General features: G+C 47.0%; 1 protein-coding gene across 1 annotated transcript in view; it reads left to right on the top strand.

Moving 5' to 3' along the window:
• The window catches only part of ANKRD33B (ankyrin repeat domain 33B), a 104583-nt gene that overhangs the window by 47636 nt on the left and 42542 nt on the right, over positions 1-14405 (top strand). Inside the window, exon 2 of the mRNA XM_007951614.1 lies at positions 13088-13217. Coding sequence (XP_007949805.1) covers positions 13088-13217 — 130 coding nt within the window. The remainder of the gene's footprint in view (positions 1-13087; positions 13218-14405) is intronic.

The raw sequence follows: 14405 nt of genomic DNA, 5'->3' as shown, positions 1-14405 counted from the left end.
TTTTGTTTTGTTTTGTTTTAGACATGTTAATTTTGGTGAAGGGAAAGGGAATTCGCAATACAAGGGAAGCCAATACAGTGTGACCAAGGTAAGCAAAGGTACTGAGAAGCATGCAAGAATAAAGGACAATGACAGTGACTGCTATGACAGGTAACAGCAACAATGACCACCAAAAATTGTTAATGATTCCCTGGATAGATATATAAGCTAAACAGATGTGGGAGGGTATATGGGAGTCCATGCCTGGGCATTTATAGGTATAATTGTGGAAACTTGTCTATGCATATTTCTATATGCTGCATGGACACTCATACCTATAATAAAACACAGAGGGGCACAGTTATGAACCCTTCTTAGTCATATCCAAAGGCCTGTGGGCTTGAGTTACTGCACTTGAAGGCTAAGAACCAGAGTCTCAGGGGACATATAGGTCAATTGGCATAACGTAGTTCGAAAGACAGTGTTTTATATTCTAGTTTAGTGAGTAGCATCCTGGGTCTTAAAAGCTCATGAGTGGCCACTGAAGATACAAGCCTTGGCTTCTTCCTGTCTGGGGTAGTAGAGAGTGAAGGAAATCAAAGACTCAAGGAAGCAATTACTCCACAGCCTGCTCTAGCCTGAGACCAGAAGAACTAGATGGTGCCCGGGTACCACTGCAGACTGCTCTGTCCAGGTTAGAATGAGAGAAGTAGAATAAAACTCAAGTTTGCAAAAAAGGACCAGACTTACTGGACTGATAGAAACTGGAGAAACCTGAGGCTATTGCCCTTTTAACCTGGAGCTAAAGCCACTCTGAGAAGTCACCTTTAAGTCAAAGAATAGATAGGCCTGTAAAGTAAACAATGACGCCTGTGAGGAACATGCTCTTTCAAACAATGAGCTGTACAAGACCAAATGGGCAACGTTTGCTCGAAAGCAAAGATGAAAAGTCAGGGAGGGACAGGGACTCTGGAGGGGTAGACACAGGGAAGGCGGGGAGGATGGGGAGCATGCTAACACATTGTGGGACAGCGGCCAATGTCACGGAGCAATCTGTGTGTGAACTGCTGAATGGGAAACTAATTTGCAGTATAAATGGTCACCTAAAATACAGCAAAATGTTCAAAAAGCCACAAAAACCAAAACCTTATGGAGCAGTTATATTCTGCACACATGAGGTCACCATGAGTCAACTCAGTGGCGTTAACCTGGGAGTGGAATTGCTGGGTGGTGAGAAAGGCCTGTGTTGGTCGTTATTGGCAACTAACTGCTGGTTTTCTAATGGGGTTGCTTCTTTTTTACACTTTTGCCAGCAGTGCCTGGAAGTTCCCGTTGTCTCATACCTTTGTCAGCATTTGGTATTGTCTTGATAATTTTAGCCACTCTGGTGGGTTTTGGCAGTATCTCATGGTGGATTTAATTTGCACCTCTCTGGTGACTAATGCTATTCAACAACTTTACATTTATTAAAAAAAACAAAACAAAACAAAAAACACAACTCATTGCCCTGGTGTCAGATCTGACTCATAGAGACCCCTCCTTGGGTTTCCCAGGTGGTATCACAGAGGAGCTCTGGTAGCATAGTGCCTAAGGCACTTGACTGCTAACCAGAAGGCTGGCAGTTCAAACCCACCAGCCACTCCTTGGAAGAAAGGTTGGGCAATCCTACTTCTGTAGCGATACTGCCTCGGAAACCCAAGGAGGGGTCGCTGTGAGTCGGGGCTGATTCAACGGCATACAACAACAACAACAACAACAATCACTATGAGAGTAGATTGCCCAACCTTCCTTCCAAGGAGTGGCTGGTGGGTTTGAACCTCCAGCCTTCTGGTTAGCAGTCAAATACCTTAGGCACTACACCACCAGAGCTCCCTACATTTATAAGAGGTTTTCATTTTAAATTTTACATCAAAAGATCAAGTTAGAAGATGTTAATGAACACCTGGAGAACAGATGCCCCCAAATCCCTGAACGTTATGTGACTCAGCCCTTCTCAGGAAGGTGAGTCAGACAGACAGGTGTCAGTTTCAGATGCACCTTCAATCACAATGGGCTGCTAAATCAGGAGGGGTGGGAGGGAGAGGCGAAGAAGGGGGAGAAAGAGGAAGAAGATGACATTTGAAGAGAATATTCTGAAAACAGAAGAAAATGGCCATGCACCCCTCGCCCCACCCCAGGATATGAACTACTTATTACTAATCATGAGACAGTTCTGCTAAGACCCTCCAGGGGTTCCCCGCCAGCTGGGGGAAAACAAGCCTCCTTGCCCTCCCTCCTTGTAAGCCCTTCCTGACTGTCCCCTCAGTTGTCTCCGAGGGCAGCATGAGGAAGAACGAGAAACTTCCAGAATCCAATTCTTTGCATGTGCTGCCCCATGCTCCCTGCTTTTGTTTAATTAACAGGACTGTCTGGTGGTGCAGCCTTCCTGGGCCTGGACAAGTTTCCCCTCTATGTTCCCATGGCTGTGGAGTCGATCCTGACTCATAGTGACCCTGTAGGACAGACTAGATCTGTCCAGAGGGTTTCCTACACTGTAATCTACGGACGTGGGCTGCCACAGCCTTCTCCCGGGGAACAGCTGGTGGGTTCCAACCCACAACCTTTTGGTTTGCAGCAGAGGGCTTAGGCACTGCTCCACTGGGGCCCCTTCTGTGTTCCCAAAGTCCCAGTGATGTCATTGTTTGTTTACGCTCGCCTTCACTCCCCAGCCTGAGTTCCCCTAGGGGAAGACTCCCATAGCTGTATATTCTCAACACACAGCAGGGGTGCCGGGCGGGTCATGAGGACAAGCATACTGGATGCTTGAACACAGGCAGAAAGCTTGCGAGATCAGGGAACCCGCCTCCCTGTGCTGGCAGCCCATCGGATGTGTTCATTGTGTTACACACCTTGTAGGGCTAGCCAGTTATCAGTTGCTTCTGACTCATGGCAACGCTGCATGTGCAGAATGGGGCCCAGTAGGTTTTTCAACAGCAGGTTTTACAGATGCCAATCACCAGCCTTTTCTTTCTAGGCATCTCTGGGCCAACTCACACATTTAGGCTAGCAGCCACGCCTGTTAACTCAGCACCACCTAGGGACCCCACTGTAGGGCTGCTGGTGGTGGGCGCCTTTGTTTGGAATGGCCACAAATATGTTATTTGTGAGTTACAGGCCCAATATTTGCAAAAAATTGCTTGGAAGAAACCGGTACTGAATTTTGTTTATTATGAGAGGATGCTGTTGCCTGAGCGCGTGCGTCTGACCGCGGGGCGGGGGATTGTTGTCCGTGTCCACCTTGCAGTGTGCTGCTGAAGCAAGAAACACTTCAAGGAGCAGGTTCATTTCCAAAGCCAAAACAACACCCAGACCCTCTGCTGTCCCGTCACCTCCTCCAACTCATGGCCATCCCGTGTGTTTTCTTGGCTGTAATTTTTAAATTTTTTATTTGTTATTGTGAGTGGGTTTACAGAGCAAATTCATTTTCCATACAGCAGTTCATACACATTTTGTCCCAAGACATTGACTGCAGTTCCCCACACTGGAACAGCTCTCTTCCCACTGCCTCCCTGTAGTTACCTCTCCCCTGTATCCTTTCCTGTACATCCCTGCCCCCTGAATCGTCTCCCTGTGCAAACCTTCTGTTCTCCCTTGTCCAGGCTGTAATCTTAATGGAAGCAGATCCCTGGACTTTTTTCTGTGAGTTGCTGGGCGGGTTCAAACTGCCAACCTTTAGGTTAGCAGGGGGAAGGACAAAAGCTGCTTGCTAGAAGCCTATCAACAGCAAATTGCACCTTACAGCAAGCACTGGAACTGTGCTATCCGGACAGCTGACACCATCTTAAATGTTTAGCGTCATCACGCACCATGGACAATTAACCCAGCAATCAAGTCTCTGCCTTGGGGCCCAATTTTTCATGGTCTTAGAAGAGAGATCATTTTTTCAAAAACTGGCTACCATCCCCCACCACCCCATTGCTCTGGGGGGTCTCCAGCCTTGGCTCACTTTTCTCTCCATTTTCCAAAAGGTTCTGTTAGGAGAAAGTAGGGCCTCACGTCTAGAAACATTTCAGGGGGAAAGAGGGCATTGGACACGCAGGTGGGTCGACGGGAGGTCTGGGCTGGGGCAGCTGAACCCCCCGGGCCAGGATGCAGAGGCCGAGGGTCCCAGGGGACTGGCAGGTGGAGAGGGAGGTAGGGGTGGAAAATGCCCTGAAGTCCGCAAAGGTCTCTGGAATAGGCAAGTGTTCCTTTCAACGTGCGATGGTTAAAAGGAACTGCTCAGGGCTGCGGTACCCAGGGCGCTTGGCATACTGCCCCCCCACAGGTACGCCTGTGCCCTTGTGCCTCCTGGGGTCCTTTACATATCCAGAAGGGTTCTGAGTCTTTGAGGCAAATTGCAGCGAACCGTTTGGATTCTGCTCTTGAAGCTTTGTGAGGTGATTCTGCAAGAGTGCCTTAAAGCTTACCATCATCTGCGGAGCTCAGAAAGTCCAGTTAATTTCTGATGAATTGCTCGACTTCAACTGCATTTGTACCCTCCCCAGTTCATTCCAGAAAAGGAGAAGCAGCGGTTTTCTTCTTTTGTACCTGGAGTCTACTGTTTGTGCCCCTGCAAAGCTATCTTGGAATTGGTTCCACCTCCAAAGTTTTTTTTTTTTTTTTCTGATTATTACATATCAGTAATTGTTAAATGTAGAAAAATTGGAACTTTTATGACAGTGTTGGTGCATTTCTTTCCAGCTTCTATCCCAGTCATTGTTCATAGATAATCTTACAGAATCGCTTAGCAAATCTTACATTTTCTCACTTAATACAGTGATTGAAGGTTTTCCTCATGACCAAAATCCCTCAGACACCTCATTTTCATCAGTGTTGGTAACATACAGAGTGTTGTTGTTGTTGTTGTTGTTTTGCCATCGAGTCGGCCCCGACTCCTAGCGACCCCTCCTTGGGTTTCCGAGGCAATATCACTACGGAAGTAGGATTGCCCAACCTTCCTTCCAAGGAGTGGCTGGTGGGTTTGAACCGCCAGCCTTCTGGTGAGCAGTCAAGTGCCTTCGGTACTATGCTACCAGAGCTCCTACACAGAGTGTGCCACAGGAAAATGTCCTATACAGAGTGTGCCACAGGAAAATGTGCTCAAACCTTTATTTTTCTAATTTTTGAAGGAGAAAATTTTAAAAATAAAAATAAAAACAGTAATGGTGTTCTCATGTCTTCTGGGAATATAGCAGGTCTTGCTTTGGGTCCAGAGGGGCAATTTTCTTAATTACATCCCACTGTACCATGCAGAGCATCCAGTAGAGTTTGACGATTATGAGTAAAATGGTAGCTGTTGCTGCTGTTAATTGCTGTCGGGGGCTCGGCCTCATGGGCCTCCCCATCGCTTGCCTGCTTCAGTCCAGGTTCCGGCCTCTGCGTATTTCCAGCATCTTCATTTAGGGGCTCTGAATGAGGATCGTATTCTGTTATGACCTTAGGATTTTCCCATTAGCTGGTTTCTGTAAACAGATGAGCAGGCCTTTCTTCCTAGTCTGTCTTAGTCTAGAAGCTCCACTGAAACCTGCCCACCATGGTTGACCGTGCTGGTATTAGAAATGCATTTGAAATGCCAGTGGTGTACCTTCTAGCATCACAGAGATACAAGCCACCACAGCCCAGTATGGCAAACAGACAGAAGGGTATGGAAAATGCTCATACAACACATTTAATTATGTATTTAATCGTGTAAACATGTATGCGGCCTTACTACAGTGCTACAGCTCTCAAGGCAGAAACAAAAGTTGTCTATTAATATGATAGACTTACGGAGATCATGAGTGGATTGGGTCAAAAGTCTGTCCTTACACATATTGGTATTTGTACTATTTGTCGAAGGCTGCCTAACATCACCCCGAGACGTACTGGCTGAAAAGAACAATCATCACTTATTCTGTCACCAAATTTTTCAGAATCAGGATCAGGGAGCAGCTTGGCTGGGTGGGTCTCACTCAGGGTCCTTCCTTTGGCTGCAGGGCTGTAGTTGTCTGAGGGCAGGTTCCTAGTGGAGGGAAATGAGATACAAAGCCGTCGGGGTACAGGCCCCCTGGCTGCTGATGACAATCGCAGGTGTGAACGGGGTCCCTGCTGTTGCATGAGTTTTGAATCTAAATCCAGAAGGACTCAAGGATACCGACTTTATTCATACCTCCCCCCCCTCTCATTTTGTGGCCCTTTGAATCTCCATTTCTTAATGGAATTAAACACTTGCCAATTAGACAGTTATCTTGCAGGTCTGACACCTAACGACCTGCAGGGACCCAGTGACATTGGTCTTGGGAGGGCCATGAGCTCTGAGCTGTGTGGGCCAGAAACCAACGCACTGCCATTGAACCCATTCTTATTCATGGCGACCCATGTGTTACGGAGCAGAACCACTCCCACCGGGTTTGCTTGCCTGTCATCTTTACGGGGGTAGTTCTCCAGGCCTCTGTCTCATGGGCCACTGAGTGGGTTCGAACCACCAACCTTTAGTTAGTAGATGAGCACAAACCAGTCATTGGAGGGGAAAATGCTTTGTGACGATGCTTTTGGGTGAGCTGGTCCCCAGGGTGAGGCCCTGATGAGGAGTGGGCGTGCTGTACCTGACGGCTGGGTTTATATGTGGGAGATTATTCTCGAAACACCCAGGATGATTTAGCCTCCTCTTCCTGAACCCTCCACTCTGGCGATTTCACTTTTTTAACCAAAAAACCAAACCCACTGCCAGCGAGTCGTTTCTTGCTCATAGCGACCCCGTAGGACAGCACAGAAGTGCTCCGTAGGGTCTCCTAGGCTGTAAATCTTTGTAATATTGTTGTTCCCAGTAGAGTGGCTGAGGGGTCTGAACCACCCACCTTTTTGTTAGCAGCCAAATGCTTTAACCACTAGGCCACAAGAACTTCTTTTATTACCTTTTGACAAATGAGGAAATCAAAGTTCCGAGGGTTAAAAAAGGAAACAGAGAATAGTGAACAAAGTTGTTTCAGACCATCACTAACAACCTGAATGACAAAGTTGGCAGGGACAATAAAATGTGTATTTTATGTCAATTTAGCCTAATGGGAAATTGTTTTGAATTACTGACAACCCTGAATTTGTTGAATGTTAATTCCAAACCCTGTGCTGGAGAAAATCGCTTGGTCTACTTTCCATTTATTTTTCTTTCTTTATTAATTTATTAAAATTTATTTGGCATCTTTAGAAGCAGAAAATCTCCTTAGAGGCAGGAGAACATGAAGGAAATGGTAAAATCACCTCTTAAGCCCACCGTGGACACCTTGGACTGACGGATGTCGAAACAGACCCAGCACGTCTAATAAAAAGTGAAACATACCTCGAGGGTGGCCTGTTAGTTTCTCACACATCCCTGCAGAAAAACAGGTCTTTCAGGAACATAGCCCAGCCGAGCTAGGCAACGCATGTGCGTTCAGAGTTCTCACCAAAAGAGACGCCACCAGCCATACTGTGTGACCTGGGGGTGGTTGTCATGGTCTCAACCCACCATGTGAGCCTCTTTCAACACGGCTACATTTGAACCCCGTTCCTTCGGGGTGTGGCTTCATCAGCCCGCCACGCTGATCTGCATTGTGTTCAACTTTCTGTAGCCGTGTATCTTTGTGTAGGTTTCTTGGTGTATTTCACCCGCAGGTAAAGCGAATTCCTCCGTGGGGTTCAGGCCTTCTTCCCTGTCTTCTGCGTCTTCCTGTTGCTTTCGGCTGTTAATCAGCCCCACATCTGGCTGCCCAGCCCAGAGCAAACCCACACTGAAAGTCAGCTTGTCTTCTCTGAGGGTCTCTGAGCCCCCAAGTCATCTCCTTGCTTGAAGGTAGAAGGAAGATAAAAAGCCCAAGACCCATGTCACCATGCGTCAGCACCCAGTGGGGAGTTAGTTGAATCCTGGGCCAGGTAGGCAGGACCAACACATTTCAGGGGAGTTTTTATTCCTTCAGCAAATGCTTTCCTGCCTTCAGCAAATGTAGATGCAAACAGTTAACACGCTAATCAGAAAGTTGCAGGTTCGAGTCCCATCAGAAGCACTTTGGAAGACGCGCCTGGCAATCAACTTCCAGAAACTTAGCAAACTCCAAAACAGATTCATTCCCACCTTTACAGGAGCTTGACACGTGCCTCAGCTTGATGTTACAGGTCAGTGGGAAACACATAGGTTTTTCTGTCCATCAGGCTTGGGAAGGTGGCTGACCGTGTGGAAGAAGTCACTTAATTCCTACAGAGCATTAGCCACGAAAATGAAGTCCATGTGGAATAAAGACCTACCTATGAAGCACTGAACTTCAAAACTTTTAGGATAAAATAGTTAGGAATATGTTTATGGTCTCTGAATGTGAAAGATTCCTTCGTATTCATCTCCCAGAAAGTATAACCATAAAGAAATGGGCTTTATATTAGCCTGCTAGGGCTGCTGTAACAAGTTACCACAAAGTGGGTGGTTTAAAGCAGCAGAAGTGTATTGCCTCACAGTTCTAAAGGCTAGGAGCCTGAAGTTACAGTGTTGGGAGAGCCACGTTCTCTTTTCTTATCAAATTAAATTAATTAATTACGTTGTCATTGGGAGGAAAGTTTACAGAGCAAATTCACTTTCCATACAGCAGTTCACTTTGTCTCATGACATTGACTACAATTTACTCCAATGCAACAGCTCCCCTCCCACTTCGTCCTGATAGTCACCTCTTCTTTGTGTCCTTCCTTCCATGCACTCCTGCCTCCTGAGCTGTGTCCCTGTGCATACACAGCCCTTCTATTGTACCATGATTGTTCTCTCTGAGGAGTGTATCTACCTAGAGTAAATGTTCACCTCATATGCCTGTCTTTTGTTTGGCTGGAAGCCACAGGTGTGGATTCAATTCCAGATCTGAAGGGCAGCTAGGGGCCATAGTCTCAGTGGTTCCACCAGGCTCTATCATACCACCAGACCTGGTCCCCCTTTTTTTTTTCAAATGAGTCTGAGTTTTGTTCCACATTGTTCTCCTGCTCTATCCAGGATCTCCTACATAGATCCCCCTCTGAGTGGTTGACAGTGTTAGCCAGGAACCATTAGTTCTTCTGGTCTCATAGTCCTATAGGCTGAGGATCACATGGTGTACCAGCGGCTTGGAGTAATTGTTTCCATGTGTCTTTGGTTTTCGTCACTATTCTTTGCTCTGGACGAGAAGAGACCCATCTTTGTATCTAGATGGCTGCTGGCAAGCTTTTAAGATTCCAGTTGTTACTCACCAAAGTAGGAGTGCAGCAATGTTTTGTGTAGTGTGTTATGCCAGTTGAGCTTGATGTCCCCTGCGACTATGGTCCCGAGCCCACAGGTCCAACTATTTGTTCATGTTCTCTTTTCTTTCTTTGCTTCTGGCAGCTGTGGCATAATTCAGCTGTCATATGGCCATCTGCCCTGTCTATCTGTATCTTCTCCTCTTTTATAAGGACATGCTCTGTGGTAGTTAAGTTGTGTGTCAGCTTGGTTGGGCCTGGTTTTGAGTGGCTGGGCAGCTGGATGGAGTTATTTCTCATGATGAGACTTGTCATCAGCTCCGTGGTGGAATCGACTGTAAGCAGCTGAGTGGCTGCCTGAGGAATGTGGTCTGCTTCTATTATATGAGAAGCTTTGAGAAAGATATCTGAGCTTTTTGGCAGGTGTGGACCTAGCATGTAGCCAAGTCTTCCTTCAGTAGCCTGCCATGTTTCCTGACAATCTTGGGACTGTTTCTGGATTTGGACTAATGGCCTGCCGTGTTGCTTAACAATGTTGGGACTATGCCACTTTACTTGTTGACATTGGGTTTGTCAGCCTTAGTAGCCAGCAGCTGTCTGAGTCAAGAGAAGCCTCCAGTGGGCTTCAGTGGGCTGGGAGCAAGAGGCAAAGGTCAAGCCCAAGGTCAAAGGGCCTTCACTCAGACCCTAGAGTCTGGCAGTTTGAACTTGGACTTCTAGCCTCCTGAACTGTAAAAGAATAAATCCCTGTTTGTTCAAGGCACCCGTTCGTGGTATTCTCTTACAGGAGCGTACAAAAACCAAAAGAAAAGAAAAAATTCACTGCTGTGAAGTCAATTTGACTCATAGCAACCCCTCCTTGGGTTTCTGAGGCATTGTCTCTATAGAAGTAGATTGCCCAATCTTCCTTCTGAGGAGGGGCTGATGGTGAACCACCAGCCTTCTGGTTATCAGTCAAATGCCTTAGGCACTATGCCACCAGAGTAGCATAGAGGGCCAGAACACACTCAGACTGGATTAGAACCCACCTGACTCCAGTTTGACCCCATGTTAACATAACTGATAGCATCTTCAAAGACCCTGTTTCCAAACTGCAGAAGGGCATGGGGAGGCATCTTCTGACCTCCTGTAACTTCATCAGGGGGAGAGAAAATCACCATCAGCAGCCCAAGGCTGATTCCTATGAGGCAGAGGTCAGACTAGCCACCATCCTGCAACCTTTTGGCAACTCCGATAACAACCACCCCTCCCAGAGCACTCTCTGCCACGATGGGTTCGATAACTCACTGCAGTGGCCACGCAGAACTCACAGACAATACTTACAGTTATGGGGCTTATTAGAGAGGTAACAGGTTATAATTCAGGGTCAGAAATGACTCAGGATACAGTTCCTCAGTCAGGACAGTTTCTTTTCAGCCTTGCCGCAGGCATGTTTCTCTCCGGCCTTGGCCTCTGCCCGGCTCAGGTAAGTGTTAACCAAATTCTTTTAGATCTACTGCTAGAGAGGCACTCCTTTCCACCGGCAAGCTTCTTACCCGAAGGCACGCAGCTTTCCTGATCTGCGGGCTGGAAAGCCAACTACTGAGTCTCATGCCGGTCTGTTAGTTCTGCTGCCACCATCTCTCTGCAGTCTCAGAGCAGGGATCTCAGGTCCATCTCAGCACAGGGATCTCAGGACCAAGGACACTGTCCTCTCCCGGCTCTCCTCTCTCGATGGCAGTGACATCCCTCTCTGTACTTCTGGCATGGCTCACTTTTGGCCTAGCAACATGGGAAAATGGACCAATACCACATTAGAGTGCTATACACCTTATTTCATAGTCCAACCCTCACAAGGGTGCCAGGCACCTTATGTACATAATTAACAAGCTATCCAATCCCCTTGGTGGGCCACAGGCACCTCACATTTGCATAGTCCCACCCAGTCATCTTGTGGCATCACAAAGACTATGGGTGGAAGAGCCATGTGACATAATTCACTGCACTTCACAAAGTCATGTTCACAGGTGCTGGGAATTAAGACTTCAACATGTCTTTCTGGGGACACGATTCAGCCCACAACAGACTTGTGGCTTCATTACTCATGGTTTTTCAGTGATCAGGTTGTAAAGAGCTGGTGATGGTATGGAATCTGAGTGTTATGAAGACATTTATAAAATGCTCCTTCTTTGGAATCTGTTTTGGAGTGTAGCTTAATTAGATGGTAGGGAGGCAGCTTCAGAGGACTTGTGGAAAGGAAAATTGGAGGTAATCTCACGGGTGTGAGGCAGAGCTGGGAAAGTGCATCCCCTAGGGAATCCATCCATTGTGTTTGCCCTGATCAAAGGATGCAGCTGCATTTATTCTGGGTTTCTACCCCTCATACCTCCCATCAGTGGAATATTCCTTTCTTCGGCCCCTGATGATTTCATTTTGCCTCCTCTTAGAAGTGAATGCAGGCAAACCTTGCTGTGGCTCCCGTTCTAGAAGGCCAGCCTAGTGACTGTGGTATATTGTCTGTCCAGACGGATTTTCAGATGCACAAACAATCCTCCTCTCAGGATTACTGCCTTTGCTGATCATGTCCCACCATTCAGCTGGTCTAAGCAGAATGTGTCTGGCCTCACTCTGAACTGAACTCTTAAGGGCTATGATGGTTTCTTTTCTGGTAATCTTCTTTTCAGACCTCAGCTTATATTAAGATTTCTGAGGCTATTGTCATTGGAGGCCAGCTGCACATTTTGGGAAGTTGTGCCTTTGGTGGGCACAGGTGGAAGAAAGTGAGGGGAAGGGGATTTGAGTCCAGAAAAAACCCGTTCACTGGGTAGGAGATAATACTGCTGTGAAGAGGGAGGGGTGAGAGCATCCGAAATGATAATTCAAGAGCCCTTGTGGGCACCTTGTGGGCCTCCGTCTGTTATCCATGGAGAGGCCTCCTTTCAACCAAAGTTGTAAGGGTTGCATTGAATGGTATCCCTCCAGAGTGAGTGTTGGCATCCTAACCCCTCTATCTGTGGATCTAATCCTATTTGGAAATAAGGTCTTAGTTATGTTAATGTGGCCACATCACTGTAGGTTGTGACCTATATCTAATCTCTTCGAGCTATAAAAAGAGCAGATTAACTTCTCTGGGAAACTTCAGTGCTTTTTTTTTTTTAAGCCTTCCACTGATTGGATGTGGTCCATCTACTTTGTGGAAGATAATCTCCTTTACTTAAAGTCAACTCATTGTAGATGTTAAGCCTGTTGCCATGGAGTCTTTTCAGACTCAGAGCGACTCTATAGGATAAGGTAGATCTGTCTTTCATAGAGTCTCCAAGGCTGTAATCATTATGGATTCGAACTGCCAACCTTTTGGTTAGCAGCCAAGCACTTAGCCACTGTGCCTCCAGGACTTCTTTTGTAGATATTAATTAACCATATGTGAAAAATACATCCACAGCAACATCAAGACTAGTGTTTGACCAAACAAGGGCCATAGGAACCCTGACACTCCTCAATGTCCCCTGGCTTATTCCCTCACCACCTCCACACCTTGGCCCCATGTCACTGTCTCTGTGAGGTCCACCCAGGCCACCCTATTTGATACTGAAACACATCCCACCTCTGCAGCTCACGGCCTTCTTCTTCCCTTTAGAGGATAAGCTCCAGGAGGGCAGACATCTTTGTTAATGACGTTTCCCAGGCACAGAGCCTGACTTGTAGTTGGCTCAATATGCATTTGAAATGGAGTGGCTAGCTTGCTCTGACCCATCATTGAGAACTGGGCCTCAGGGTTTCTGCACTCTTACCACTGTGCCGTGGCCACCTGTCCAGCCCTCAAGGGTCAGTGGGGCTCCCCAGGGCCATCATTCCAACTAATGATGCTTGGTCTCTGCCCTCTGACCAATCCCCCTTTTGTTTCTAGACTGGGCTTATTGTCGCCTGCTACCACGGCTTCTTGGATACTGTGGTGGCCTTAGCAGAGTGCCCCCATGTTGACGTCAACTGGCAGGACCACGAGGGGAACACGGCCCTCATCATGGCTGCTCAGGCAGGTAAGACCCAGTCCCACCCCAAAGCCTGTGCTGAAAGCAGCTCCTGTGAGGCATGGGGGCTTGTACCTCACCTTAGCTCATGAGTTTGATGCAGGAAGGGTGGAAATTGACAAGAAGACATTCTGCTATGCACAGGTACAGACGGGCTGATGGGTGTGAGTTCACATTCTTTTTGTGTGTTTGGGACAGTACAAAGTATACCCAATTGTGCAGAATTTAATATTGAGCAGATCTAGCTATGATATTGTCTTTTGGTATGAAGCTGCACTGGAGACCCAACCTTGGCAGTATGGCACCTATAGCAATGCAGCCCATTCAGCAACAGGGCAGAGGAAGATGCTGGTGAACCCACCAGTGGCCCAGACATCACGTGTTTTACCCATAATTGATGTATGAAAGCAGACATACACAGAAGGTAATGGCAAAACCTTTGACCGACTACAAGTTTAGAGGGACTAGAGTCCATAAGACCCCTCACTTCTGACAACAACTGCAAGTTCAGAAGTCTCCCAAAACTATCCCTCAGGTTTGATAACTTGCTAGCAGAACTCACAGAACTCACTGAAATCTGTTATGCTCATGGTTAAGGTGTATTACAGGGAGAGGTACAAATTAGCATCAGCAAGGGGAGAAGTACATAGGGCATAGTTTAGGACAGTTGAGCAGAGCCTCCACTGTCTTCTTCCACAGAGTCAGTGCACATCACCCTGCTGGTATCCAAGTGTGGGAGGACATGCATGGTGCTTTGCCACTCAGGGAAGGTGACCTGTGCTTCAGTGTCCAGGGTTTTTACTGGGGCTCCTTTTTATAGGCAAGCCTCTGACAACACAAACAGTGTGCATTTGACTACTAACCAGAAGGTTGGCAGTTCAAACTCACCCAGCAGCACCATGGAGGAATGACCTGGTTATCTGCTTCCATTAAGATCATAACCAAGACATAACACACTATACAAAAACATTGTTCCACATCCTACTTTGGTGAGTAGCAAATGAGATCTTAAAAGTTTGGAAGCAGCCATCTAGATGCAAGGATGGTCTCTCCTCGTCCAGAGCAAAGAAGAATGAAGAAAACCAAAGATGCATGGAAACAATTAGGCCAAGGGACTGGTACACCATGTGATCCTCAACCTATATGACTATGAGACCAGAAGAACTAGGTGATGGCCAGCTACCACTGTCAACCACT

This window comes from Orycteropus afer, unplaced genomic scaffold, assembly GCF_000298275.1.
Source record: "Orycteropus afer afer isolate SDZICR_OR568_19922 unplaced genomic scaffold, OryAfe1.0 scaffold00303, whole genome shotgun sequence".
Classification (NCBI taxonomy): Eukaryota; Metazoa; Chordata; class Mammalia; order Tubulidentata; family Orycteropodidae; genus Orycteropus; species Orycteropus afer.
This window is presented reverse-complemented; position numbering and strand designations above follow the sequence as displayed.